The sequence below is a fragment of the Schistocerca piceifrons genome, chromosome 4 (genome assembly GCF_021461385.2).
Source record: "Schistocerca piceifrons isolate TAMUIC-IGC-003096 chromosome 4, iqSchPice1.1, whole genome shotgun sequence".
NCBI classification, from domain to species: Eukaryota; Metazoa; Arthropoda; class Insecta; order Orthoptera; family Acrididae; genus Schistocerca; species Schistocerca piceifrons.
This window is the reverse complement of record NC_060141.1, coordinates 739,270,904-739,291,078: the sequence shown is the minus strand read 5'-3', so window position 1 is coordinate 739,291,078 and position 20,175 is coordinate 739,270,904. Positions and strand designations below refer to the sequence as shown.

Sequence of the window (20,175 nt, the reverse complement as noted above, 5' to 3'; positions counted from 1 at the left end):
GTTATCCAATGGATGCATAAAAATGTTCGTAGGTATACTACTCTTTACTGGATACCATGCTCTTCCACTGGAAAGACTATACTGGAATAAAGGTGAGGACTCTGATGTAAAGTGTATACGACAGTCTATGAACCGCAACAGATATCTGGAAATAAAGCGTCACCTTCATTTCAATGACAACACACGTCTGAACAAAATGCCACCTAACGAAAGGGATATGCTTTTAAAATTTGTCAATTGATGGCTTAACTGAATAATAATTTCATGTAATTTCAAGTTTTTTCCGACAGCCTCAGCATTGATGAGTAAATGGTACGATATTATGAACACCATTACCTAGAACAGTTAATTCGCAGGAAACCAGTGAGATCTGGATTCAAACAGTGGGCAATGTGCTGTTCTCAAAGCAGTTTCTATTATGGACACCATTACCTGAAACAGTTCATTCGCAGGAAACCAGTGAGTTTTGGATTCAAACAGCGATTTCTGTTACCATATGTCAGTCTATGAAGGAAAATCGAAGATACACGTGGTGTTTCAGTTCTGGAACTTGGCGGATCAGTTGTCTTGAATATGATTTCTTTTCTGCTGATTCCTGAACTTCACAAAACATATTTTGACAACTTGTTCACGAGCTTCCGTGTGATGAAAGATCTATCAGAAACGAGACTGAGGGCAACTGGAACCGTCCTTACGAAGCGAATGAATAACTGTTCAATTGAATCTCAGAACAGCATGAAGAAGAAACGAAGAAGTGCATATGACTATAGATTTGACAGGAATACGGAGATAATGGCAATAATGTGGAAGGATAACAACTGTGTAAAGCTCTTGTCAATCCATGAGACAGTGCATCCAGTAAGCCAAGTAAAGAAATGGAGCAAAGCTGAGAACAAAGAAGTGCGCGTTCCACAACCAAGAATTATTTCAGAATATAATAATCATATGGGAGGTGTGGACAAACTGGACTGGAATGTGCAGAAATATCGTGTGAGAATTCGAGGTAAGCAATGATATTTCATATTGTTCACCAATACATTAGATGTAGCGTTGGTCAACGCGCACGTCATCCACTGCCTCTTTAATGAAACTTTCCCACTGCTTCAATTCCGGAGGATGGTGGCAAGGGCATATCTTGTTCAATCATCTGCTGCTTGTGATCCGGAAGCGGCACGACGCCCGTCATTCTCAAAATCATCTCTTTCATGTTTTCAAATTGAACCCAGGATTTCTGGAAACGGGCATATAATTGAACGCACAATACTGGAGAAACATAGAAAATGTGCAATTTGCACGAAAAAAGTGAGGAAATATCCTGTGCGCTATGTTGGCCTCCATATTGATTGTTTTGTTTTCTGGTACAAAAAACAAAAGAAAATGGAAAAAGAGAGTGGCATATGCCATGATCACCGTTTGGGGATCGATTAAAATAAATCATTTATTTCAAGTTATTGCATTTTATTTTTATATTCCTTTTCCTCGACTGTATGTCAATCAGGCAACACGGAAAAATGTTGGTACCTAACGGGTTAATGCGACCACAGATTTCCACACAACCATTGCCCTGGAAAACATGCAGTTATTACTTACACTACTTGCCATTAAAATTGCTACACCACGAAGACAACGTGCTACAGACGGGAAATTTAACCGACAGGAAGAAGATGCTGTGATACGCAAATGATTCGCTTTTCAGAGCATTCACAAAAGGTTGGCGCCGGTGGCGACACCTACAACGTGCTGACATGAGGAAAGTTTCCAATCGATTTCTCATACACAAACAGCAGTTGACCGACGTTCCTTGGTGAAACGTTGTTGTGATACCTCGTGTAAGGAGGACAAATGCGTACCATCATGTTACCGACTTTGATGGAGGTCGGATTGTAGCCTATCGCGATTGCGGTTTATCGTATCGCGACATTGCTGCTCACGCTGGTCGAGGTCCAATGACTGTTAGCAGAATATGGAATCGATGGGTTCACGAGGGTAATACGGAACGCCGTGCTGGATTTCAACGGCCTGGTTTCACTAGCAGTCGAGCTGGCGGGCATCTTATCCGCATGGCTGTAACGGATCGTGCAGCCAGGTCTCGATCCCTGAGTCAACAGATGGGGACGTTTGCAAGACAACAACCATCCGCACGAACAGTTCAACAACGTTTGCAGCAGCATGGACTATCAGCTCGGAGATCGTGGCTGCGGTTACCCTTGACGCTGCATCACAGACAGGAGCGCCTGCGGTGGTGTACTCTACGACGAACCTGGGTGCACGAACGGCTTAACGTCATTTTTTCGGATGAATCCAGGTTCTGTTTACAGCATCATGATGGTCCCATCCGTGTTTGGAGACATCGCGGCGAACACACATTGGAATCGTGTATTCGCGTGTATTCGCCATCGCCATACTGGCATATCACCCGGCGTGATGGTATGGGGTGCCATTGGTTACACATCTCGGTCACCTCTTGTTCGCATTGACGGCACTTTGAACAGTGGAGGTTATATTTCAGATGTGTTACGACCCGTAGCTCTACCCTTCATTCGATCCCTGCGAAACCATACATTTCAGCAGGATAATGCACGACCGCATGATGAAGGTCCTGTATGGGCCTTTCTCGATGCAGAAAATGTTCGACTGCTGCCCTGTCCAGCACATTCTCCAGATCTCTCACCAGCTGACAACGTCTGGTCAATGGTGGGCGAGCAACTGGCTCGTCACAATACGCCAGTCACTACTCTTGATGAACTGTGGTATCGTGTTGAAGCTGCATGGGCGGCTGTACCTGTACACGCCAATCAAGCTCTGTTTGACTCAATGCCCAGGCGTATCAAGGCCGATATTATGGGCAGAGGTGGTTGCTGAGGGTACCGATTTCTCAGGACCCATGCACCCAAATTGCGTGAAAATGTAATCACATGTCAGTTTTTGTATAATATATTTGTCCAATGAATATCCGTCTATCATTTGCATTACTTCTTGTTGTAGCAATTTTAATGGCCAGTAGTGTATATTACTTGCATGAACAGTCAGAGAAATGAACCGAATCTTGCGGTGGAATTTTTCTTCCGCTCGTGGCTTCTCGCCAGTTCGCGTCCTTTCGCGCTCGGTAAATGGATTGGCGCCCCGCCGGGATCCCCATGTCCCAACGACTTTAGGGCACCACTTCTCAGCAGTTCCGCCGCGCGGCGTCCGCTTCACTCGGCGGTAGCACGGGAGGACTTGTGAGCACAGTGGGCGTGCGGTGAGCGGCTTAGAAGAGCGAGGCGCCCAGCTGCCGCTGGCTTCGGATGTGGCCTGCCCTGAGGCGGCGACAATATCCGCAGTCGAGTGGCCGCGCGGCAGCCGACACAACCGACCGCAGAATACAGCCGCAGATTTCACTCCGCCAGCGGGAGAGAGGTTCTCGGAAGTCGTCTTCAATGGACGCCACGAGGATTCTCTGCGGTGATAACGTATGGGGGTGGGGGCGTCCTAAGGAGCGCGAGGTGAGAAATTTGTCGCTACTTCATCTCTGCGAGTGCGGGGAATTCTCACTGTAGAGGTGGGAATTTCTTCCCGCCCCTCAGTACATAAAGAGGGAAAAAAGAAACAAAATTTCTACAGCTGGCGCTCCTAAAAGTCAGGAGAGAAAAACTATCACGAAATAAAAAACTTCTGGGGTATAACTAACCTAACAAGCCGTGGTCTTCCCAGTGTTTTTGTAACTGTTACATAATGCTAATAATATTAAGATATTCTTCAGCTACTCGTCTAGTTGACAACTTGGCAGAGTACACACTCACCCAGAATTTCATACTAAAAGTTTTTGAAGCTTTTCTTTAACATCTACGAGCTTTCAGCTTACTTATAGTTAAATTCTTGTAACAGATTTTATTGGTTCAAATGGCTCTGAGCACTATGGGGCTTAACATCTGAGGTTATCAGTCCCCTAGAACTTAGAACTACTTAAACCTAACTAACCTAAGGACATCACACACATCCATGCCCGTGGCAGGATTCGAACCTGCGACCGTACCAGTCGCGCGGTTCCGGACTGAAGCGCCTAGAACCGCTCAGCCACAGTGGCCGGCAACAGATTTTATTCTTACGACATCTACACTACTAAAGGACGAACACCCTATCACCCTGTCCAAGTTCCACGATGCTCATCTTCGGTATTACAAAGGCAACAACAATTTGATTTTCGGTATTTCATATAATTATATGCCCTAATTTGAAAATTCAAATTTCTGTCATACCGTAATCTACTCATTAACCGGTATAATCTCATATTAGAATTTTATCGGAATAGATGAATATTGAAGGTAGACGCAGAGTAACTCACGGATCGCAAGTAACCCAGTATATACCATCATACCGATGCGCATCTACAGAATCGTGAGGTATATTTAAATTACTTTTTTAAAATGTTAGTATATTATATATAACAATAAATAAATTTTGTTACTAACAGAGATTAATGCAGACAAACACCCCTAACTTCTGCATGCTGCAGAATCCTTGAAGACATTCTGAGTTCGAAAATAATAAACATTGTTGAGACTGAGAAGCTTGTGTCTACAAATCAGCATGGTTTCAGAAAGCATCGCTGGTGCGAAACTCAGTTTGCCCTTTTCTCACACGAAGTCATGAGAACAATGGGTCAAGGACAACAGACAGATTCGATATTTTCAGGATTTCCGCAAAGCGATGGACACGGTGATCCATTGCAGGCTGTTAACGAAGGTACGAGCATATGGAATAGGTTCAGAAATATGTGTGTGGCTCAAAGACTTATTAAATAATGAACCAAGTATGTTGTCCTCGACGGCGAATGCTCATCAGAGACAATGGTATCGTGAGGATTGCCCCAGGGAAGTATGATAGGACCGCTGTTGTTCTCTGTGTACATTCATCATTTGGCGGACAGAGTGGGAAACAATCTGCGGTCGATTTTCTAATGATGCTGTTGTGTGGGGTAAGGTTTTGAAGTTGAGTAACTTTAGGAAGATACAAAAGGGTCTAGACAAAATTTTCATTCAGTGTGATGAATGGCACCTAGGTCCTTGTGTCGAAAAATATAAATTAGTGCAGATGACTAGGAAGATCAAACCTGTAATATTCTGGTATAGTGCTACTACTGTCGTGCTTGACATAGTCAAGTCGTTTAAATATCTACTATATGAGATGGAACGAACATGTGAGAAGTGTGGTAGGAAAGGCGAAGAATTGACTTCGGTTTATTGAGGGAATTTTAGGAAACAGTCGTTGACCTGTTAAGGAGACCGCGTATAGGACGCTGGTGCCACCTATTTTTGAGTTCGGCTTGAGTGTTTGGGATCCGTACTAAGTCGGATTGAAGGAAGACATCGAAGCAGTTCAGAGGCGGGCTGCTAGATTTGTTACGGTAGGTTCGAACAACACGTAAGTGATACGGAGACCATAGCCAGCCGGAGTGGCCGAGCGGTTCTTGGCGCTACAGTCTGGAAGCGCGCGACCGCTATGGTCGCAGGTTTCGAATCCTGCCTCGGGCATGGGTGTGTGTGATGTCCTTAGATTCAGATGTTCAAATGGCACTGAGCACCATGGGACTTAACATCTGAGGTCATCAGTCCCCTAGAACTTAGAACTACTCAAACCTAACTAACTTAAGGACATCACACATATCCATGCCCGAGGCAGGATTCGAACCTGCGACCGTAGCAGCAGCGCGGTTCCGAACTGAAGCGCCTAGAACCGCTCGGCCACAGCGGCCGGCTTCTCATTCGTCATCGATGATTCAGCGTAATGTCTCACTGCAGCTTTTCTTTAATTTCTTCACCTCCCGACTTTCAATTTACATGGAACGAATTATATGTGACATTTCTCGCGGTCAAGAAAGTTTGCAGACTCCACATATCTTCCACTATTTGAGAGCGAGAGCACCTAGCCACTTCCAACACACATGACGAGTAATTTAAAACCTCTTCAAGACTTCTTCTCATTGACATCCACCTATAAAAACATAGAGCGAAAAAATCTTGTAGCTCACTGCGTTTTACCTTTTCATACACTACAACTTCAACATTACGTATGACGTTTTAATTTATGACTTCTTTCGTACTAACACCACTTAGCAGATTTTGCAAACAATTTTCGCATACATCACTGCACTCGCCTGCAAAATTATTTCACTGTATGGCTATTAATTCATGAGTTAGGACGTCATAAAAATTTAAATTGTTGAAAAACTAGCTCTTCTTAAAACGGAGCGAAAATTTTCCCAGCCCATACTCATCCGCTGTGTAATAAGACACTTCCCACACTGATAAAACAGAACTAAATGGAGTTTTGTGTATTCAGTGACAAACGTACTACATGTTTGATGCCAAATGATTTATACATTAAATCATTTGAATTAAAACTTTTGAAGCCGTTTAATGCACTGGAGCTAGATTCCGTACAGAATCGGAGGTATAAAGTTTTTTGGTTTCCAGCTAATAATTAAGCTAAGATCAAAAGTATGGCATAATGAAAGATACAAGTGGTAAGTGTGAATTATTACAGTACGCAATGCATATTGTGGCGCTTTGCGTATGTAACGACAGCAAACTTCGATGCGAACATGGAGTGTTAGTAGTAGAAATTTTTCCACGCTGAGAATAAACTTGGTAAAGGATCCATAATGTAATCATTGTGGGACTAGCTGTTTTTGATATGTAATACGATTTTCATCGTTATTGAAAAACTCTCCATAATTACATATCTGGAAACACCGAAACCAAATTACCTCACTTAATACGGTGCATAAATCCCTTCACATTCAAAACAAGTCCTAGTCCTTTGGGAAGGAGGGATAGTGTATAGCTTATAACGGAATCTTATACCATTCTACCGGCAATTTTAGGTAATGATGATGGAGGTCGGTAGCATTCACGCACCCTTGTCTCCGAGGTAGACCACGGACACTCAGTAATATTGAAATTTAGTCACTCTAATGGAGAAGCAAGGTGCGATAATTTGTCTTAGTGGTAAAAAAAAAAAAAAAAAAAAAAAAAAAAAAAAAAGAAAAAAACTGGACGATGCGAGCTTTGTGAACAGAGGCTCTGTCATGATTGATCACAGAACCATCGTTGGGCAACAAACGCTGTACCATGGGAAGGACCTGGTCAGCGAAAACGCTCACACTATCCTTAGCAGTAATTCCATCTTGCAGAGTAACTATGCTACTCGTGGAATACAACGAATGACAGCGCGAGTCATCACTGATCCCCCGCTATGTTTCTCTCTTGGGACGTAAACTAGCCCGGAAGTTGGTAACAGAAACTGACCCGACTAAATGGCTTTCTTCCTTCGATGCATAAGCCACGTTATATGACTTCGGCAGCAGGTTTTCCTGTTACGGGCTTTTGCATCACCGATGAATTGTTCTGGGATTCCCGCCTGCCCCGCTGTTCCCTGCTTTTGGAGGTCCCTTCCCATTGTTTTGAAGCTCACAGGGTTCGGCAGTCTTTACTTATCTTCGGACGTGAAATTTTGAGGTGTCGTCTTATTTTTAGCCACAATCGTCTTCCATGACCGTCCGTCACCATCACTCAACATACACTTTCGTCCGCATTGTGACTTAGTGCATGATGTTTTCTGGCTTTCTGTATATGAGGATTAAAGCTTCGATACCATGCCTCTTGAAATATTAAACACTACGGCTATCTTGGTTATGGGAGTACCTACCATACGACCACCAAAATTCTGCTCACGTTCGAATACTCTCAGCTCCAAACTCACAACTAAACAGAACGCAGTTCTGACCACGACTAATACTTGGAACGTAGTAGTATCGAGGACATTGCACAGTAACCTCCGTGGTGAAATACAATAACACATGAGTTTATATTCAAGCATTCATTTCTCGGTGTGTTTTCATGTTATTGGCCTGCGTCTGTACGTAGGATGGAAAACAGCTATGCTCATTCTTCTTCGAACAAGGCTAGCCTATTTCTCGCCAAATATGGCTGTGTGCCGCTGAAAAGTAAGAAAGGAAGGTTACGGACCAAAAGTGTCGTTAACGGTGTGGTCATTCTAAACGGACGTCAAGGTGGATTGATGGGTCAGGAAAACAGCCTTAGCCCTAACGGAGAAACCATCCCTGAAACGCGGTCGGTCTATGACAAGGATTGCTTACAGAATACCTGCGTGATTCGCATGAGAATACTGCTCCCTTGCCGGCCGGAGTGGCCGAGCGGTTCTAGGCGCTACAGTCTGGAACCGCGCGACCACCACGGTCGCAGGTTTGAATCCTGCCTCGGGCATGGATGTGTGTGATGTCCTTAGGTTAGTTAGGTTCAAGTAGTTCTAAGTTCTGGGGGACTGATGACCTCAAAAGTCCCATAGAGCTCAGAGCCATTTGAACCATTTGAACTGCTCACTTGTTATGGACCCATAGCAAATAGAACAAAGGATACTGAGTGTACACAGTGGATGGCAGCAGGACTGGATAGAGGTCTGTACTACTCACAGCAGATCGTCACGGAAATTGCAAAAAAAAATTTGAATACGTAGACGCTCGGTTGAATACATCAATTATCTCGCGGAAACCTATTTACAAAATTTGGAGAACCAGTCTTAAGCGAGGAACCTGGGAATATACTAGAGCCTTCTACACGTCGGTACCCCTGTACCCTACCCTTTCCGTCCGTATTGAATGCTAATACAGTTTCAGACAATTTACTCCTACAACGCTAACAGAGGGATTTAAGCTCTTGTTTTTCCATATAACGAAGAAAAAAAGTCTGCGTCGTTTCTTACTTTTATTTGGACTAAGAATTGTGGGGTCGCGCCCACGTTCAATACATAATTACTGCGAAGCGCAGCTCGTGAGCAGAAAGAAGCCATGCACCTATCCATTTGCCCACGACCCGTAGTTTCAGCTGGATCTTCGCCCAGGTGACGAGTTGCACTTTTCAGGAATTAGATGTTGACCCTGAAGATGACTTAGAAAAGAGGTATAAATGATAATCAAAACAAACATAAAAATGAACTGGACAGTACCTTGCTCATTAATTATAATAAATGGTCACAATGCCATGAGACATCCAGTCTTCAATTTGAAACGTCCCCTTTGAACAATTATACAGGACTGTGCTTAAACTGACACACAATAATTTTAGCGCAACGCAATCTGACTTTCAAAAATCCCTACAAAAGAATGGCCCTGACTAACATTAACCTATACCTTTCACAAATCACTTACCTCACAAAAATCTTCGTTACTCAAGCTACAGAAATACAGCGAGGGCCACTACTGCCAGCTAAATAAAAGATTCGAACTAATGAAGGCACTAATTACTGATAGGCACAGTTAGCAAAGAAAGATTTTGATAGAGAACAAACAATGTATTTACCTTAATAGTCATCAAAAGTCATAATATATATATACAGCAGTTCATGACATCCAGTCTTACAAATTTCAAAACTCCGCCATTTCTCTCCCCACATCCACCACCGCTGGCGGCTCACCTGCAGCTGCGCAACGCTACGCGCTGTTCACATCCAGCTGCCCAGCACTACAGTGGCAGACAACAATGCAAACTAGCCACAGACTGCACACAGCACAGCCAGTGATTTTCATACAGAGCGCTACGTAACGTTGCCAATAAGAAAACATAAACAGCCTACTTACAAATTCCCATGTCACTTGTAATCTCCTCTCCATATTGTTTAAAGAATCGAGCTTCTATGTATAAAACAGTTTAAAACATTTGAGTACTTTATAGGTAAGTTAATGTGTAAAATAGTTAAGGTTAAGTATGTTAAACCTTTGTTGATGAAGAAGGGATTATGTTGCTTTTGTTAATTTCCGATTATTGATCCACAGTCAAAACTGAAACAGGTAAACCAAGAAACTGATAACCTCTTTATACAGTGAGCTGCAGAAGTCTTGAGATAGCTATATGAATATATGAGATAGCGATATGCACATATGCAGATGGCAGTGGCATCGCATACAAAAGGTATAAAAGGGCACTGCATTGATCGACCTGTCATTTGTGCTCAGGTGAGTCATATGAAAATATTTCCGACGTGAATGTGGCCGTCCGACAGGAAGTAACAGAGTTGAACGCGGAATGCTGCTTGGAGATGGACGTGTGGGACATTTGATTTCGGATTTCGTTATGGAATTCAATATTCAGAGATTCACAGTGTCAAGAGCGTGCCGAGAATACCACATTTGTGGCATTAACTCTCAAAACATTCAGCGCAATAGCCGACGGCTTTCACGTAACGGCCGAGATTATCGTTGTTTGTGTTGAGTTGTGAGAGGTAACAGAGAAGGAACATTGCGTGAAATAAACGCAGAAATCAGTGTGGGACGTACGACGAATGTATCCGTTAGGACAGTGCAGCGCAGTTTGGCGTTAATGGGCTGTGGTAGCAGACAGCTGAAGCGAGTGCCTTTGCTAACAGCGCGACATCGCCTGCACCGCCTCTCCTGGGCCCGTGAACATATCAGTTGGACTGCAAAACCGTGGCCAGGTCAGATGAGTCACTCGACATGAATCCCATCTGACATTTATGAGGCCTAATCGAGAGGTCAGTTTGCTCATAAAATCCTTCACCTACAACACTTCCGCTGTTATGGACGGTTATAGAGGTTGCATGGTGCCATACTCGTATATCTGTAAGGGACTTTTATCACCTCAGTCTATGTTCTAGTAAGACGTTTTTGACAAGTAGTACATAGTGTCAGTTTATTTTGCTGAGCTTGATCACAGCAAAATCAAGTTATAAAATGTAAGTCACTAAATCGTAAGCCAACAGTATACTTATATGCGAATATTATGGTATCAGTTTTCTAATTTACGTAAATGGTGTGTTACAGAATACAGATTCATTTTAATGTACTGCATAAATGTGATTCTAACAAGGGAACCTCCCAATCGCACCTCCCCCCCCCCCCCCCCCCTCAGATGTAGTTATAAGTTGGCACAGTGGATAGGCCCTGAAAAATGGAACACAGATCAATCGAGAAAACAGGAAGAAGTTGTCTGGAACTATGAAAAAAATAAGCAAAATACACAAACTGAGTAGTCCATGCGGTAGACAGGTAACATCAAGAATATTGTAAGCTAAGGAACGCCGTAGTCCTGTGGTTAGCGTGAGCAGCTACGGAACGAGAGAAACTTGGTTCAAGTCTTCTCTCGAGTGAAAATTTTAATTTTTTATTTTCAGACAATTATTATTTGTCCGTTCGTTTTGTTTTCATCACTTTTTTCGGAGTGATTATCACATCCACAAGAAAACCTAAATCGGGCAAGGTAGAAGAATCTTTTTACCCATTCACCAAGTGTACAAGTTAGGTGGGTCAACAACATATTCCTGTCATATGACGCACATGCCGTCACCAGTATCGTATAGAATATATCAGACGTGTTTTCCTGTGGAGGAATCGGTTGACCTATGACCTTGCGATCAAATGTTTTCAGTTCCCATTGGAGAGGCACGTCCTTTCGTCTACTAATCGCACGGTTTTGCGGTGCGGTCGCAAAACACAGACACTAAACTTATTAAGAGAATAGAGACGTCAATGAACGAACGGACAGATCATAACTTTGCGAAGATAAAAAATGCAAACTTTTCACTTGAGGTAGGACTTGAACCAAGGACCTCTCGCTCCGCAGCCGCTCACGCTAACCACGGGACCACGGCGCTCGTTAGCTAACGATGTCCTTGATGTTGCCTATGTTGCGCATGGACTACTCAGTTTGTATATTTTGCTTATTTTCTTCATAGCTCCACACAACTTCTTCCTGTTTTCTCTATTGATCTGTGTTCCGTTTTTCAAGGCCTAGCCACTATGCCAACTTATAACTAAATCTGAGGGGGGTGCGATGGGGAGGTTCCCTTGTAAGTAATGTCATATTTCCTTAAGTATATGTGGAACAGTGACGGTACAATGATGTAATTTTGTAGATACATTCAGTGCTACATCTGTATCTCCAAAACGTGCTGCGAAAAGTCAGCAGTAAAAAAGTAATAAATTAAAACGTCACGGCTGACACTGTATGAGCAGAGGATGTGTAATAATCGATCAACGTTTGTCCCGTCATTATATTTCGTAGGGTGTTGGCGAGAAAATATTTTGAAAATGTTTTCTAAATTATGTCCTAATTTTGTCGGCAGCCACTACGTGCCCTCATTCTGAGATACTGAATGAAGAGGGATTGTACGATCCCTAGTTTTCTATTACAGTTACTTGTTTTCTGGGAAACAAATGAGGAAGTAAGGGTGCTGCAGAGACATAGCAAAGTCTTAACAGCTACTTGAATTGAGACACGCGTCCAGGTATTGGAGGTCTTTAGTCTGATGGTGTAAATGTGAATTTAGATTTAGTAAAGGAACTTCAATTTCAATTTATACTGTCGTATCTTTATTAATTGTTTGCGTTTCTCTTCTTTAAAGTGTGTTCAGACATTTTGTGTTACGGGTGTGAGCCGTGCGTGGCTTATGTACGTGCCATCTCTTATTTAACTCTTTTTTTTTTTTTTTTTTTTTTTTTTTTTTTTTTTTTTTTTTTTTTTTTTTTTTTTTTTTTGCTGTACTGCCACCTCGTCATGTTAATTTTCAATTACTGGTGTCACTGATTTGCTGCCTAGCCTGCCCGTGAGAGGCTGCAGCACCGCTAATCGATATACGCCCTACCGCATTATCTTTGCCGGACTGCTATTACTTCCCGGTCGTCGTGTGTTGTGAGTTAGTTCGGACCTGGCAGTGTTTGAGTTGGCACGCGGCAAAAGTTCAGTCGGAGCACGGCAGCAAGTGAGGTCCGGACCGCCACGAGTCGCCAAACAGTTGCCGAAACACATGATTTGAGTGGGGACGACTTTGGTTAGTCGTCGGTCGGTCGTCGTATCGGACGACGTGTATTTGGCCGGCGATCGCTCATGGGTTGGCTGTGTGTGCCAACTCGTGTGATTCGTCCTTGTTATTCTCCAGTCACTGCCATTAGGATTGTCTAGTTCTTCAGACAAGTGTTCGTGAAACTGTGTGTGGTTTGTGTGATTTTGATTGACAAGTTATTTTAAGTGTTGTCCGCGTACTGGCTTTGAGTCGGTCGGTTGGCGTGGAGCAGCGAGGAATTCTCGGCGGGGCGTAGTTTGGCCAGGCCCGCTGGCGATCTCTATGTGGTGTCGGAGTGTGTGGGGCTGTTCCCAATGTTCTGAGGTCCGTGACTCACCGGCACTGGACACGAAAGTTGAGTTTTGATTTAACGTACCAGCAAGTCGAGATTGTTCACATTGTGTTGCTTGGAGTTCGTTGTCGGCTGTCGGGATATTTCCGCGAGCAACAACGTGGTTTTCAAGTTGAAAAATTCTAGCTACCCTCTAGTGGAGTTTCACTGTATTTGGTTATTTGGATTGAAGTGCAGCAGCGGAATCTTCTGCCTTGTGGCTGTTCACGTTCCGGTTGCCTGCCCTGGCCGTTGATCTAAATTTCAGGTAGTGTAGTTTCCTCATCATGTTGTTGCTATCCAGCATGGTGTGTAGTTTGACAGCTCCATGTATGACTGGTTGTGGGCGCCAGTATCTTCTACGTTGTTCCGTTGAACTCCCTGCTGTGCCCTGGTCTGGTGAAATGGAAGTTATCTTGTCAGTGGGTCCGTTGACTGTTGGTCGGTTGGGTTGTCGTTGGATCGTTAATGGTTGGCCCGACTGCCTGTCTCACCTAAGCAAGCGTTTGTGTTTGAATTCCAGGCCGACCCTCGAACATCTGAGCGGCTTTGGGTGTACTACCCTATTTTTTTAAAATTTGTTCTTGTTGTTTGTACTTGTAAGGCTTCTAGCTGATTTAAAAAAAAATTAGAGTTGTTTTGCTTTTAATGCATTCAACCTAGTTTAAATTACTGTTTCACGTAAACCTTTTGGCATTTAGAAAAGAAAATTAATTTTGTTGAATTTTTAAGTCTTGGGCCTTCAGCCGATTCCGAGTTTGAGTTCTTTTGCTCTTAAGGCCTTCAGCTTAAATTAAAGAACTCGTTCATGTAAGGCCTTTTGGTATTTAAAAAAAATTAATATTATGGAGCATTAAGTGTTAAGCCTTCAGCCGACTTGAATTTAACTTGTTTACGTCAGCCTAACTAAGGAACTGTTTTAAGATAAGACTTGCTTTTAAATTTCTGATCATGCTTGCGTTTTAAGTTGTTCGCCTTCAGCCGTTTTTAAATTAAAGTGGCTTTCAGCCAGTAATTAAGTCCCAAGGATTAAAGCTGTGTGTCTATTTTTTAATTTTTGGTGTCTTGTAATGTTTGATCAAATAATAAAGTAGTATGTTCGAGTGTAACTGATATCCCCTTATTCTGGCCCGTTTTCACAATTCTAACTATTTGTTCTGTCCTGCTGGTTAAGTGGGGCGCCACAGGCTGCTTTCCATTACGTTCTGTAATATTTGCGGGTGATAGACGTAAGTGAGAGGAAGTGTTATTCATTTATTTCAGTTTATGTTTGTGCGTTTTTCACCGTTCTAGTCCCCATAGTTCGCCGATGCTTTGAACGGATGCTGGGTCTCTTGGAAATCAGCAGTCTGAAGGACCTCTTGAGCCACAGTGAGTTACCCTTATCTCACGGGGTCAACAGGTAATAGTGAAGCTGAAGAATTTACAAAGATCCGCCTTGGGAGGGTTTATATTTGAGGCATTCGAAAGCTATCAACTTTATACAATGCACCAGCATTGTGCTCTTTCGTCAGCGGTGCCACAGACCCCCGTCCGATCTTTACAGAGCTGACAAGCATCCAAACCCAGTGTCCTGTGACGCGTCGTCGACTTGGCGCCCAGTGGTAGTTTCACTGCCATTCTGCCACATGCTGTAGGTGCTCACAACACTACCACGTGAAAATTTGACCAGCTTCGCCGTTTTCGAGATACTCGTTCATGGGCTCTGCGTAATAATGTGCCCTTTGGCAGTATCGCTTATCTCAGTGGATTTTTTCATTTACAGCTCCTATCGGCGTTAGGGTAATCACCTATCCGTCTGTGTTCGGCTTACATACATTTCCTACTGCATCACGTGCCCCGAACGCCAGCAGGAGGCATCCAACCTTGCAGCTGACAGTGGTCATAATATGTATGTGAAATATACACGGTGGTCAGAAAAGCTTGTGTGTTGCAGCGTAGGGTGCACTGAGAAATAATTGTTAAGAAAACAACTTTATACGTTGTGCAGTTCCTGAGTTAATTATCATTGAAGTTAGCCAGTCAGGCAGCTGCATAAGCAAATTCAATTTGCCCGCCAGAGACGGTGTCGCCAGACTTGTGCTTCATTTGATTTCCCAACACCGTAAATGAGAGCGATACACAAATTGGACATCGGACGGTATTAAGGATCGAACTTGATCCAGAGGTTGATCTGTCTCGTACACTAGGATCTAGCTATAACAACAACTGACACTAATTGAGGCTCTGAAAAAAATAAGGACCTAAGCATACCGTCCGCGATTTTGAAATTGTAGCATGAATGCTACATTGGACGGCAGCGTGGAGGGAAAAAATCGTAGATGGAGACCAAGAGATGAATGCACTAAGCAGATTTAGACGGATGTAGGTTCCTGTAGGTACTTCGAGATGAAGAAACTTGCACACGATAGAGTAGCATGGAGAGCTGCATCAAACCAGTCTCTGGACTGAAGATCACAACAACAACAGCATGAACGCGTGCGCCCGCCGTCTGTTGATCGTACGGTGAACCAGTTCTATGTGCGTATGTGAACATTTTCGAAAAGCTGTCTCTTGCATTTCTCTTCATTTCTCTATGGGCCCAAACCACTAATTTTCATTGCTTTAGGAACAATAACTGGATACACACGCCCATTCTTCATAAAAGTTGAAAACTCTTCAAGCAACGCCCCATCGTAGCCTCAGGTTCCATGGTTTTCAGTATTCTAGTGTGTAAAATGGACACTGCGGATATCAGCACCCTTAAGTGTTCCGACCACACTACCAAGTCAAAAGTTGATGTTCATAGTAACACTGTACATTTCAGAAGTTTTACAATGATGAGGTCTTCAACAGGGTGGTTTGGTTTGGTTTGGTTTGGTTGTTTGGGGAAGGAGACCAGACAGCGTGGTCATCGGTCTCATCGGATTAGGGAAGGATGGGGAAGGAAGTCGGCCGTGCCCTTTCAGAGGAACCATCCTGGCATTTGCCTGGAGTGATTTAGGGAAATCACGGAAAACCTAAATCAGGATGGCCAGACGCGGGATTGAACCGTCGTCCTCCCGAATGCGAGTCCAGTGCAACAGGGTGCCATCAACTATTGTTAAAGTAACATATCCCTCATTGGTGGCGTGGGAGGCCGCCATTATATACCAAGCGAGGTGGCACAATTGTTAGCAAATTGTTTGGTCCCCTACCCCAAATCAACCAGCCAACCACTATTGCATTCAAGTCACATCGAGGAAGACCAAACGCTGTTATTTCCCCACTATTTGCAGACGCCTTGCTAAATCTAGTGCCCAAATACGTAGGTGGAAGGTAAATAACCGAGTAACACTGAGAATTAGCTAGTAACTTGAAACACATACACTTACCAGAGCTACAAGATTTCATGCCTGAATAAAAAGTTTTATCTGAACTTCAAGTCCACGACGTGCATGATGGAGACGATGATAAGGAAGAATTGTTGGGTTAGATAATATTTGTGTGTGTGGTGTGTGTGTGTGGTGTGTGTGTGTGTGTGTGTGTGTGTGTGTGTGTGTGTGTGTGTGTGTGTGTGTGTGTGTGTGTGCACGCGCGCGCGGTACATTTACTGACTGTTCTGCTTCGTGTTTCACATTAATTACAAAGTACACAACAACCAAAAGAACACTGTTGCCACTAATCTATGTATGAAATGTTTGTCGGTTAACATTAGTAATAATAATTCAAAATACTAATTAAAATCTCAAAACATAGACGAGTTCCTTGTCAGGCTGTGACGGATCGAGGGATACCTACCGGCCGCCGTGTCATCCTCTGCCTTGCGGCCTCGTGCGCATGCGGTATTGAGCGGCAGCTGGTGAGTACGTTGCTCTACCAGCCGTTTTGCAGACTTTCCAGCCCATGAAGCGGCTACTACTCCTCAGATGGCATCCCGAGGCTCACTGCACCCCATACCAGTCCACCCACCCAGGAAAAATTCGTGGTACTACCGCGAATTGAGCCCGGCTGCTCCAAATGCCAGCCGCCTACGCAGACTAATCAGCTACGGAAGCAGACTTCATAACATAATGTGAGTATATTATATTTTTGTAGGAAATAAATGATGTTGAGACCTGAGTAACAATTAAACCCATGAGACTGGTGGTTTCCAACAAATCTGATTTTTTGAAACATCCATTTTTGTAAAAAAATTGTGTCTGTGCTCTGGGTCCCCATGGCTCCCAGTTCCTCTGGCGGGCAACGGCCGGACTGGTTAACTTCAATGCTAATTAACTCTGAATCAGAAAAGTATCGATTGTTTTTCTTAAGAATTACTTCTCAGTGCAACCTACGCTGCAACAGACTTACAGGCATTTCAAACTATTTCTGAGCACTCTTTACGTGTGTGTGTGTGTGTGTGAAACACATGCTGCATACACGTATGCGAGCCAGGCTGCAGGCAGAGCGTAAATCTGACAAGTTGGAAACAATGAAGAACATTTTCGTCTACTATTATGCATGTTGCAATTGTTTACATTCTGTATTCTGTACACTGTTTCTATTTTGATGTCACCTGTTTATAATGTTTTGTAGCAAAATAAACGCAACCTTCCTAATTTCCGTCTGTTGCTTGGGCACCAGTGCATATCGGAAGTAATTGCGTAATAGGTTCTGCATCTTTTTCTTCACATTTCTTAAAAACAAATTTTGTAAGAGAAGCACATATTACACATACAATCATACAGATGTCGACACAGTTTGTATTCACGTACAACACATTTAAAGTAACGTCACAATAATGTCGTGACAGATTCCATTCTCTTATGAAACGGAAAATTTGTTTCAAAAAGTACAGAATAAAGCGACACTCACAGTGTGTCGATACTGGTTTTGATGGTGGGTGTAAACAGGACATCGTCCATTTTACAAGAATTGTTGGTACAGCTTCTGACGCATGTTTGCAACCGATCGCAGTCAGTAATACTTCCATATCTCTGAAACTATTACGTCGGGGACATCTTTAAGACAGAATTCACCTATTTTTCAGTACTCTGAAGATTCCACTTGATCCGAAACGGATAGAGCACCATGACAAATCTGTTTTTTCCGGAAACTCTAAGATTTTTTGGCATATGACGAGTGAAGTGATGCCAACAGAACCAGTAAATACATTATCTTCATCACAGTTCAATTAACAATCCATAAAGTGGGGGGGGGGCGGCAGGTTTTCACATGTTTACTAACCATCATGACACAGTAGAAGTGTACAGATTCAACGCGAGAGCATTAGGGCATTCTACTCACCGAGGACTTGTCCTAGGACGGTGCGTGCGTCTTCGCCAAGACAGGCACTGCGGGCGTCGAACGGGTTCGTGAACTGCACGAATGCGTAGCCTTTGTGCATCGAGATCCCTGCAACAAAACACAACGTAGGAAATACGTCATTCATACCGGTCTGTTTACGTTAATACACAGGGTGTAAGGGACGTAAGTGCAGATATTTGTAGTGGTGACTGAGGACACTATAATGAACATTATATCACTCTTTACTGCATTTGTAGACTAATAATCACAGCTATTCCGAGCAATATGTTTTGATGTTGGTTAGCAGCTCACAGCAAACCTGGCGAGCAAGCCGGTAATGATTATTTTCTCCTGGGTAGCAGGTTAGGTGCTACCCAAAATGAACAGTCTGTACCAAAATGAACAATCTATACCAATAGGCGTAGCCCATTTCACGGCGCAATGACGAGCGTGCAGAACATATTTGGCAGTGAATTACGTGATGTGCTTGTGGGAAATGATAGACACAGAGAAAAAAATAACACATTGAAGTGGGTGTGTATATATTCAGCCTTCTCATGGTTGTGTTTGAAAAATTTGCATTCGAATAAATGAATGTTTTTTTCTTCCCATTCTTAAATGTTTACAGTATGTAAATAAGTTCATAATACAAAATTGGAAAAAATTCTTACGATTTACTTCAGATTTTTACACGATGTTCTACTGAACATTCAGGTTGACATAGGCTAGGCTACATGTTTCTACTATACTTCATATATAAATTAATATGTAATATACAGAAGTGAAACAATGTCATCAAACATTTCCAGAAGTACAATAACACACACACACACACACACACACACACACACACACACACACACACATATATATATATATATATATATATATATATATGATTGTACTTCTGTATATATATATATATATATATATATATATATATATATATATATATATATATATTTTGTAGTGGGGCTTTTACACCATTAGACAAATTGCTTCTCTGACATATATCTTTCTCATTATGTCTATATTTATAATAATGAAACGTTCTTACCAAAAATATTGAAACTAATTTCATCGATTGACTTCAAACTTTTACCTGATACTCTAATGAACTTTCAGGCAGACACAGGCTACATATATTTTTAACCAACCATGTACATGTTTTCTGTCAAAACTGACTTCGAAAAAGAAAATGATGTGCTGCAAAAAATGTGAGTTTATGTTTTGTTTTCGCAGGCAGCTTTAACTATGAAAGTGTGGCACTTAAACCCTAGACAAATTGTTTCTCCCATATATATTCCTCTCTCATTATATGTATTTTTTAACTTAAACTGTATACTCAACAGTGTGTCGTTTTGTTTTCCTTCCTCATAGACGGTTTTCACGGCAAAGAAGAAAGTTGTATTTCTGGTTTATCTGCTTATGATTGGATATTAATCTAGAATCTGAATTTGCGGTAACAATAAATAAGGCTCAAAGTCGGAGAGGAAGGAAGGGAAGAGTAGATGGACAGAGGCGTGGCGGAACGGACATCGGAAGCGAGAAGGAGGAAATGAACAGAGAGAGGGCAAGAGGAGGTGTAGAGAGAGGGGGAGGAGAAGATGGACAGAGAGAGAGAGGGAGAGGAAGTGATGGACAGAGAGGGGGAAGAAGGAGGAAGTTATCTCATAGAGGGTAGGGGGGATGAAGGGGAGGATATTAGGGCTTGTATTCGGCACCCATATATACTAGAAACT

At 42.8% G+C, this 20,175-nt stretch overlaps 1 protein-coding gene across 1 annotated transcript in view; it reads right to left on the bottom strand.

The window, feature by feature from the left end:
• The window catches only part of LOC124794848 (RNA-binding protein Raly-like), a 1,009,671-nt gene that overhangs the window by 609,637 nt on the left and 379,859 nt on the right, over positions 1–20,175 (bottom strand). The window contains exon 3 of the mRNA XM_047258513.1: positions 18,434–18,541. Within this exon, the coding sequence (XP_047114469.1) occupies positions 18,434–18,541 (108 nt within the window). The remainder of the gene's footprint in view (positions 1–18,433; positions 18,542–20,175) is intronic.